This window comes from Sesamum indicum, linkage group LG10, assembly GCF_026168435.1.
Source record: "Sesamum indicum cultivar Baizhima isolate 11 linkage group LG10, ASM2616843v1, whole genome shotgun sequence".
Taxonomy (NCBI): Eukaryota; Viridiplantae; Streptophyta; class Magnoliopsida; order Lamiales; family Pedaliaceae; genus Sesamum; species Sesamum indicum.
Genome location: NC_142666.1, coordinates 901,395 through 911,926, shown reverse-complemented (window position 1 = coordinate 911,926; position 10,532 = coordinate 901,395). Strand labels below are relative to the sequence as shown.

At 35.5% G+C, this 10,532-nt stretch overlaps 2 protein-coding genes and 1 pseudogene across 3 annotated transcripts; 1 reads left to right on the top strand and 2 right to left on the bottom strand.

The window, feature by feature from the left end:
• The first annotated feature begins 1,446 nt into the window (after positions 1 to 1,446).
• On the top strand, positions 1,447 to 3,620 carry LOC105172979 (laccase-11-like; annotated as a pseudogene). Its single transcript, XR_016067824.1, has 6 exons — positions 1,447 to 1,547; positions 1,648 to 1,780; positions 1,878 to 2,120; positions 2,215 to 2,368; positions 2,406 to 3,295; positions 3,422 to 3,620. The product of XR_016067824.1 is annotated as a laccase-11-like (transcript).
• A 121-nt stretch (positions 3,621 to 3,741) lies between these two features.
• Positions 3,742 to 5,452, bottom strand: LOC105172896 (syntaxin-112). The gene is made up of 2 exons (XM_011094500.3): positions 5,203 to 5,452; positions 3,742 to 5,007 (listed from the first exon to the last, which is right to left on the bottom strand). Exon 2 carries the CDS (start codon positions 4,992 to 4,994, stop codon positions 4,104 to 4,106), a length of 891 nt encoding a protein of 296 aa, XP_011092802.1. The 5' UTR covers positions 4,995 to 5,007; positions 5,203 to 5,452; the 3' UTR covers positions 3,742 to 4,103.
• Positions 5,453 to 6,067: 615 nt separating this feature from the next.
• Positions 6,068 to 8,722, bottom strand: LOC105172897 (protein RER1A). Its single transcript, XM_011094501.3, has 4 exons — positions 8,564 to 8,722; positions 7,449 to 7,824; positions 6,619 to 6,799; positions 6,068 to 6,442 (listed from the first exon to the last, which is right to left on the bottom strand). The coding sequence occupies exons 2-4, from the start codon at positions 7,799 to 7,801 to the stop codon at positions 6,389 to 6,391; spliced, it is 588 nt and encodes a 195-aa protein (XP_011092803.1). The 5' UTR covers positions 7,802 to 7,824; positions 8,564 to 8,722; the 3' UTR covers positions 6,068 to 6,388.
• Positions 8,723 to 10,532: the final 1,810 nt, after the last annotated feature.

Genomic DNA, 10,532 nt, shown 5'->3' with positions numbered 1-10,532 from the left:
AGTGACCTATTATATTATAATTACGATTATATTTATCATGTGATTGATTAAATATCATTAGATTCAATTTGAGCTATTCGACCAAATCTGGTTATGCTAAGAATTGTCGTACAAATTTTTGGAGTTAGCTTCCCTTTGTACCAATACATATTTTCTTCTTCAACTCATTAAATAAATTACTTGCATTATCACATGAAATTTGATTGTATTATATTTGGGTTGACCAAGGTACCTCATTCGTGAATAACATCTCGATTTTTCCTACTGATATATTTTTATAAATATCAAGCTTAAAGTCAAATCATATATTGCAGTTAATACATATAATTAATTTTTAAATCAATGCAGAGCGTTACTGACTTGATTGTCGGATATTTTCATAAGGTACAATTCTTGTGCTCTCGAGTCTTGACCTATGCTTGTGCTTGTAATTTGTGGGTTAGGGGCCCGATCCTGTAAGACGATCCAGGTCAAAATGGATATATTTGTTGTATGTCTAGAACATAAGAGCTCAATCCTAGAGAATAAATATTACTATAATATAATAATGATGGTGAAAATAAATAAAATATCCTCATTTTTCATTATTTCTAATTAACATATGATCCTCCTTGATTTTATGCCCTTTGTGCATTTGATATCCATATTTTATGAATTTTTTTTTTGTGTGTTATTTCTATTATGTCAATTATGACTCACATTGTTTAATGATGTAAATATTTCATCTTATCAATCATATGAATTCTTTTTATAAAATTAGATCATTTATTTTATTTACAATACAAAAAATTATACATCATTTATTTTTTTAAAGAAAAATTCATAAGCACGACATATATACTAAATAAATAAAAAATACAAGAAAATTTAAAATAAAAAATCCAGTCCAATCCAATTTTGGCAAGTGTCGGAGAAACGACAACTGCCATTGTTAATCTGATTGAATAATAATCATGCAGGTGGAAATGGTCGAGTCGGATGGGGTCTAATCGCTGACAATAGTATAGTTTGACCTAATGGCTGTTAGAACCTTCACCTCACTGATAATTTGTACTTGTAAATTATTAATACAAAATAAAATAAAGCTAAAAAACGTAATACTACAACAACAGTTGAATACCTTAACGGCAAAGTTGAGATTGATGGTTGGCTTTCTGTACCTCTCATCCTCATTTTCAGACATACTTTCTTTATACAGACAGATTTTTGGCAGTTTTCAACTCTTTTCTCTTCTTCTCTTCTCCCCTTTGCTTTCTCATGCACTACTCACAAGTCTCCATCACCATATTGCTTGTAAGCTTCGTTCACATTTCTTCACCTAATCAGCAAAAACCCTTAACAAACTGATGGCTTATTCCACCCTCTCCCAACTCCTATAAAAAATCGAAAAACGTCTCGAATATGATGTAAAATCATACAAATTTAACTCCTTTTAGCAAACGAATGATGGGAAGGCGAGGCGTTTTTCATTTGGCTATTGGTTTGCTCCTCGTGTGTGTTATAGGAAGCGTGTCGACTCCAACCAAAGCCCAAGTCAAAAATACCAGGTCCATGTTAGTAAGAATGCAACATTGTTTTTTCTTACCATGTGCATTATAGTGCTGCATGCATTTCTTGGCTCATGACTTAGTTCATATATGTAAGCAGATTGTGCCCTGCGAAGCCGATTGTCACAGTAAACGGGATGTTTCCAGGGCCGACGATTTGCGCTAGAGAAGGAGACCGATCGACTTGTCATTAATGTTACTAACCATGCACAGTACAACATGTCGATTCACTGGTGAGAATTAGAGTTCAACACTGAACTTGTGTAGAATGTTGTTTTTTACAATGCTAATGCTTCATGGTACACTATTTTACGCTTGGTTTCTGGGCAGGCATGGGTTGAAGCAATATCGCAAAAAGTGGGCTGGTGGACCGGCATATATAACACAGTGTCCGGTTCAGGCGGGGCAGAGCTATACCTACGATTTTAATGTAACAGGGCAGAGAGGAACATTGCGGTGGCGTGCACACATTTTTTGGCTGACAACTACTGTTTATGGTGCCATTGTCATAATGCCTAAACAAGGGACTGCTTACCCGTTTCCACAGCCTGATTGAGTTTAACTTACTCTTAGGTGATTTTATTACACAGAAATATGAAGTTCTTTTGACTAAATCAGACAACTTGAGTGACTATAATAAGGTTGCATTTTTGTTGGCAAAAAATAGGAGAGTGGTGGAATGATGATGTTGAAGATGTTGTCAAACAAGGAAAAAAACAGGGATTATCTCCGAAAACGTCTGATGCACATACAATCAACGGCAAGCCAGGGCATTCCCGTGTTCTGAGAAACGTAAAACTTTTCGTGTCAGGCTAAACTTTGCTTCTTGTTAAAATACTTTATTAAGATGCTTGACAGAAGACACTTATGATAGAGGTTGAGTCTGAAGAAACATACCTCTTGAGGATCGTCAATGCTGCACTAAACGACGAGCTTTTCTTTGCCGTTGCTGGCCACAATATGACAGCACTGGAAATCGCTGCAGTTTACACAAAACCTTTTTCAACTGATGCAATTCTGATAGCACCTGGCCAGACGACAAATGTTCTCCTCCGAGCAAACCAAGTGCCTGGCAGATATTTCAAGGCCGCTCAGCCTTTCATGGATGCGCCACTATCCGTAGACAACAAAACAGCCACAGGCATATTGCAATACAATTCCAAGCCTTCCCCAGTTACCAGCTCTCAATGACACTGCTTTTGCTCTTAGTTACATCGCCAAGCTCCGGAGTCTACACTCTCAACAGTTCCCAGCAAATGTACCTCTTAACGTAGATCGTCTTCTTTTCTACACAATCGGCTTGGGAATCAACCCTTGTCCTACCTGCCAGAATGGGGCACAGCTCACAGCTTCTTTAAACAACATAACTTTGGTGATGCCTCAAGTTGGACTTCTACAGGCCCATTATTTCTCACTCAAAGGAGTTTTTACTAGACTTTCCCGACCAGCCCCCAATGCCTTTTAACTACACTGGTGCACCACTCACGGCAAACCTTCAAACAACACAAAGTAAACATCCTCGACTCAGCAAGATAGCATTCAATTCAACGGTGGAGTTAGTACTACAAGACACCACCAACTCGTGTCGGTCGAGTCTCATCCGTTCCATCTCCATGGCTACAATTTTTTTGTCGTTGGAACCGGAGTCAGGAACTTTGATCCAAAGAAAGACCCTGCCAAGTTTAACTTGGTGGATCCACCTGAAAGAAATACGGTAGGAGTCCCAGTGGTGGTTGGACTGCCATAAGGTTCAGGGCTGATAATCCAGGTACTGCCACCTGCTTAACTGTCTTTCTGAACTCATATTTCACATACTTTAGCTACATTAAAAATTAATTCATCAATCATTAACCAAGGAAAATATGATCTTGTAGGTGTGCGGTTTATGCATTGTATTGTAACTTGGAGCTTCATACCGGGTGGGGGCTGAAGACAGCATTTGTGGTGGAGGATGGACCAGGTCCAGACTATTCAATTTTGCCTCAACCAAAGGATCTCCTCCTTGGTAAAACTCACTCAAAATCGTTTGTTTTGCATTTGAAACTAAAAAGAATTATGATTTCTGTTGATTGAAATTCAAACTAGAATCATATATATTAATAACATGCTTCACTCTTTATCTGAGATTCTTGATTGGCTCGTCGATATTATACATCCAAATTCCGTATGGCTATGCGAAAATGCAGAAAACTCAGATAATCCAACAACAGAGATCTCACTGCTATTAAAATTTTAAAATGCTATTCACAATATTGTCAAGAAAACAGGGATCATCTATCTCCCTTCACTTCAAAAAGGAAAAAAATGAATACAACTTGGCACAACAATGAGAAAATCTCAATGAACACAATCGACTTCAATGATGCAGTGAATGATGAACAGAAATCATCAGACACATCGCACTCAAAATTAAAGTAAAAAGGGAAAAAGAAAAAGAAAAAAAAAAGCAATGAAATTCTCTCCAAACCCTCAAGTTCTGTGTCAAGCAGCTGAAGAGACAATAGGCAACAAGCAAAGACGATACACTGCATATAAATCTTAAGTTAGTTTCTAATTTCAGAAAAGCATTGCAATGAGGCATACCAACACGAACACCAGCACGACTACCCCAATCCAACAAGCCCACGTCCTTCTGCCCTTCATCCGTTTAGCACGATCGAGCTCTTTCGTCCCATCATTTATATATGCTCCAGCATTAACTACGTTCTGCTCGATATTATTCATTTGCTCGCCTTGAGTCTCGACCATCACTGCCATGTCAAGAAAGACTTGGTGTAGCTGAACTAAGCTTCTCTGTATTTCCTTCACTGCCTCATCTCTCTCTTGATTCTCCTCCATTGATTCTCCCTTGCCCTCAAGAACTCCCACAAGCCCGCCTTCTGATATCATCTTTTCGATCATTTGCTCGCTCGGTTGCTCGCCTGTAGCGCTATAATACCTCCTCTTAAGCCCTTCTTTGTGCTCAGAAACAATTTTCTCCCTCAAACACTGAAAATCATTCATTATATCTTTGAGTTTAACTCTCAGGCCATTAGTCACCGCAATTCTTGTACGATCAATGTGGCTTCCTTCTCTATACGCAGATGATACACTACGATTTGCAACATTCGATTTATCAAGCAATTCCAATCTCGTTTTGATGATCTTGGCTTTTCGAAGAACCATGACCATGTCGGCATTGATCCGGTCCCTTAACCCGCGAAGAATTTTGGAACTCTGAGCAGATTTAGTCTCTTCATTGAGATCTTGAAGATCAAGAAGTAGATTGGTGATTTCCTCCATGTCGGCCTTGATTGCGCCTACTTCTTCAAAAAACTTTGAGAGATTACTTTCATCGGATGGGTCGAGTTGCCCCATCTCAATATCTCGCCCTGCTTCAAGGTCCTTCATTGCTTGTTTCTTGAGATCAACATAACTTAGGAACGATTTCGTCATTAAGTCGTTCATCTTTGCAACAATTCTGAAAAACCCACAAAGAAAAATACCTCAATCCTTCAGAAAATAAAGACAAATTCAATCACATGAGTGTGTGTGAAAAGCACATACACAAACTCATAGTCAAGAAATCTCATATGCCTTCATAAGATTAAGAAAATTGAACCATATATAACTGAGAACACACAAACTCATAAGCCAAAGATAGAAAATGTCGTACCAAGAGATGAGAAATTAATAGATTATTTGGGATTTGAATGATACTGAAATTCCAATTCTTGAGAATATCTTCAAGATCCGCTCAGCAACGACAGAATGAGTAATTCCAAATCAGTGAAGAAACAGAGGCATAAATCTTGAAGAAGGGACTGAGAGGAAAAGGGTGAGAAGGAATACAATTGAATGCTGTGAGAAAAGAGTTATTAAGAGCCCAAGAGGGGACGGGATGGTTGTGGCAATGGCGGTGGGTTTCCGTTGGGATTTTGAAATATTAGACCGTTCCCAAATTTAAATTCCGGCTTTATTAAATAGCCGTTGTATTATTAATAGAAAGTCTATTTTGCCACTAGGGCTTGGAAACAGACGTACAACAGAAATAGTAATTAAAACATTTATACCTTGTTGACGTTTATTTCCTTTTAATGCATGTGGTTTGGATGAGACAAAATGTAAGTGAATTTTTGTAGGGATAATGAAATTTACACCCTTGACTTATGACTTATTTACACAAATTATTTATATTTTTTATATAATTATAAAACCACTCTTGACAGCACAAAAACAATATTGACTGTATAATATTTTTGACCTTTTTGAGAATGTATATCTAGTTTCTCAAAAAATAAAAGTGATCTGTGTAAATGATACAGTAATCTAAAAGATAAAAGTAATGCATATAAATAAACTATAGGTCAAGAGGTAAATATGTAATTATACCATTTTTTTCATAAAAGTCTAGATTTTCCACTCTTTTATAGATGCGGTTTAGGAGTAATGATATTGATAATATACAATCATTTAGGATCAGGAGTAATGTATGTTATCTCCAGCACACAACATAATAATATGAATGCAAACATTCGCCATGAAACAAACAGAAAATCGAATTACAACAAACTTTAATATTCCTGCAGTGAGGTGTCGTAAACAAATTGAACTTCCACTACTTCTGCTGCGTAATTAGCAGTTATGATGCCATAATGAAATAACAGCCCACAACTGAACTATATGCTGATAATTCTGTATTCAGCTCCATGTCAGTATCTCAATCTAAATACAGATCCCATAAACTAGAAATGTCGTAGTAAAGGTATTTTCCTGTGCCTTTTCTTGTTCTTGTTTCCCTGCTGCCATTTCATCTTTCTGATGTGATTCTTCATCCGGTTAAGTCATAAACCAGTATATGTTCAGTCGGCTCGCGGGCTGCTGGCGCTAGAGGCAGGTTTTTTCCCTTTGTACGTCTGTTATGAAACAAGAACCGTTACTAGCAGTGATAATAGTAAGAAAAGAACTAGAACAACCAGAAGAGTTCTCGGCTAAAAGCTACTACCATACTATAAATATGCTTCGGAAAGATGATTTACTGTGTATGATGAAGTGGAGGAAAGACAGAGTATACATCTTTCTAGAGCTTTACCTGCTTCCCAATGTTGAATGGGATATACTTGTACTTGATCATATGCATTATTTGACGCTTCATTGTTAATGCAAAAAGAACAAGCCAGTAGCACAATAATATAGGCCAGAAAACTGGAACATCAAACATGGAAAAGAAGGTCATAATAAATGCTATACAGAAAGCCTTCGTGATGGCATACCTGCAACCAAAATAAAAGACTTCATCAACATTGATATCTTTGTTAAGGGAAACCCGTGCATCTTAAATCAATGAAGTGATCCTTTCAGATTCTCTACCAAGACTGAAGAAAGGAAATTCTTTACCTGGCCTTCTACCAAGACTGAAGAAAGGAAATTCTTTTCCTGGCCTATAGGATATTAATCAAAAAGTTCATAGGCAAACTTATTTGCACTGTCGTTTTCAAATTACAGTTGTTCTACCAGCAACTACATACTCCCCAAGTAATTTTATGTTTAAACCTTTCATGGAGCTTTTCACTGAGTGTATTAAAGATGCAGAATAAGATCCATATAAAAATCAGATATGACTAGTCCAAAAATCCTTCTATGCCACCTTTTACATACTAATAAACCTATTCTTCATATCAAGTTCCGGAACTGTATGCTGCAAGTACCTCATGATATCAGAAAATTCAATCACAATTATCCATCAGATTACTTTCCAGGAGTTTATGCATTACTAAGAAAATAAGCATACCAATGACATGACAGTATGTCGACCACCTACTGCATATTAAAGCTCATGGCTGCAATATAATAATGTCTAACCTAATAGAAGTCAGAGCCTACAGAAACAAAATTATAAATGGCTAAAGAAAATATAAATACCAGAATTTGAACTCAGGGAGGCGGCGAATAAAAGGTTTGAATTCGTCGGAACCCTTCGTAGGCAACGAAGGACCATCACTAGGTTCCAGCTCTGGGTCAACTAGAGGTGACAAAAACCCAATGAGCAGATTCAGAATGTAGATCCCTAAACCGTATGAAACAATATAGAACCCTTGAATGTAGTAAACCCGCAGAGCATAAACAAGAACTACAACAAAAGTTCCAATCCATCGGTAAAGAGCGTGGGGAGTCGATTTATCTAAATAATACTGGAAAAGTTTAGATACTTCATTCCTCCGTTGGTTCAGCGCAGCAGCAGCCGTCGATGGACCATCACCTCCAACCCCCTCCATGATTAAGCTCGAACTTATCAGTCCTACAATTGGAGACAGAACTTCAATCAGCGGGCTAACTCTAATTTGAAGAAACATCATGTTCACATTACCAGTATGATGTTTGACAGCTGGGATACATGCAAATGTCCATCGAGAAGCAGTTCGAAAGCTTCGCAAAAGTTTTATTTGCAGAAAGGGAACTATAATTTTCCTGAAGACTACCCATAATCACTGAAAAAGTTTCTCGAATCAAATCATCCATAGAGCAATCCCAAGCCGCAGGTTGCATCATTTGCAATATTGACAACACAACAGAGCGTCGAAATCAAACAGACCAGCGACTAAGTATTTGATCAACTAACTGGGCTAGCTTATACATTGTATCTAGCAGTACCTTCGATGACTGAAAAATTGCAAGGGGGTCAAAAAATAGTAACACTTCTGCATCGAACAAAACCCTCGTAAATCCAGTCTCAAAATTAAAACGTATTTTCAACCTGATCTCCAATTACTCATCTAAACCTTATCTAGATGCTAAACAATACGAACCGTAAATTTCTAACCAATTGCAAAATAAACCCCTTATGACAAAGAATACCAAATCCAAATTAAACACAACTGTCGCCCTAACACTGAAATGAAATGACGACTACAAGCAGATCTGAAACAGGAATCTCAATCAAGAAAACCTAATGATTGCTGGTACCAAATATTAATAAAACCAGAGATCATACAGTCTTCATAAGGAAAACAAAGGAACAGCAAACAGATTAGGTTTACCTTCGCCGAAAACAAAGCAGGTGGAATAGAAATTATAAATTCAGGGGGTTTTCGGAGGTGAAGATGTGAATTGGGAATGGGGAGTTGAAATCCGTGCGAGAAAACACTGCCAGCGAGGAAGTACACTACTAAACGACGTCGATTAACTACCCATGGAGAATATGCTTGTATACTTTGGATAATATCGTCATTCCACAAACTTGTAGAGTCAATGGAATTCCTTTGATCCTGTCTGATCAGAAACTGTAATATTAGGGTTACCAACTTACCATTGCATGTAATTTTATCTCATTTTAATTAAAATAATAAAAAATAAAATTAAGCAAGATACGTATTTTCTTTAACGTGCGGTTTAATATGACAGTTGATGCGATGTATAATATATATTAAATAATAAAATTTATATAATAATTATAATTAATTTCATATTTGTACTTTTTAAAAATCAATAAATATATTTAAGATATATTTGGGAGAAAATTTCACAAGCAAAAGCATATTCGATCGAAAAAAATATTTTAGATGAGAAAAATTACTATATATATACTTTATAAGGCAGCTCCTATAAATTTATTTTAAAAAGTTTTTAATAATATATGTAATGATCCCTCAAATATTTTTCTTCAAAATTTAAAAAATAAGAAAATGGACCCCCATCAAACAGCTCAACAAATCAGGACCCGTTGATTCAAGAACAAAGTTTAAAGCCCATAACTGTTTCTTGTTTTTTTAACCCGATAGGCCTGAAAAACTAACTCAATCAAAATTCGGTAAAATAGTCATATCTTTGGACAAGTACAAATCACAAATGGATATTTCCGTTGAGTAGCTAATACGTGCAGCTTTCTGATGGGGTATGATTCACCATAACCACCTTTCAGGTCTTGCTCCATAGACTCTTATAAATAGACCCTTTGTGCAGTCATTTTGGGTGGACAAGCTATCAAATTTATTCTCACATTATGTCTCAAATTTTAAGCTATTTTCAGTATACCTTTACACTCCACACAAGTTATATCACTTTCACTCTCTTTCCGACCATTATTTTCATTTTGATTCAAGTTTTTTTTTATTTTCTCCATAAATTCGTTATTGATATAAATAATGGAATACTAACCTTTGTTTTACATGTTAATCATAGGATAATCTTAGAATTTTCGTGAGCATTATGGTGTTATTGGACCCGTATCAATATATAATTTTTAGTATGAATTTAGAAAAATAAAAAGATTTTATTACTGAAGATAAGCCCATTTGATGTGATTTATGAGCATATAAAATGGAATAATAGTATATTATTACCATTTCTTAAAAAATAAATTATAATTACACTTTAAATTGCGCCATAACACACAAGAAATAATTAATCAACTTCTTACAATGTATATCGTATTAGAGTTGTGGAGTCAAATTTGAAGAATGTTAGATATAATTTTTTAAACCATAAGAGAATTACGTGTAATTACACCAAATCTCATCGAACAAAAAGTAATTACCACTAATATCTAAATAATTTTTTATAATCTGATTTTATAATAACTTTTGAAAAAAAAAATCATAATTAACATGTGGAGTTTATTTATATATATAAAAAGGTGAACCTTATAATTCTGAATTAATTTAAATATTTTGTCTCGTAAACATAAGTCATATGGTCATACAAATTAAGAGATAATAACATAACTTAGACTGATAGCTTTAGCTATTTTTGTTTGTTTGAGGACAATGGATGTGGGGGGTCGAGACGACCTATGTTTGAACTTAGGCGCATCTCCTTTAAAGAGGAGAGTAATGTCAACTCTACTCTGTTAGGCATTCTAATTTTATAAAATCTTCAATTTTTTTTAATTTTATATTAATTCAATCAATACGTTAATATAATTAAAATAATAAATAAATTATAATAATTTTAATTTATATTAAATACGACAAATACTTACATATTCAGTAAGTACAATGTGGGGGCGGC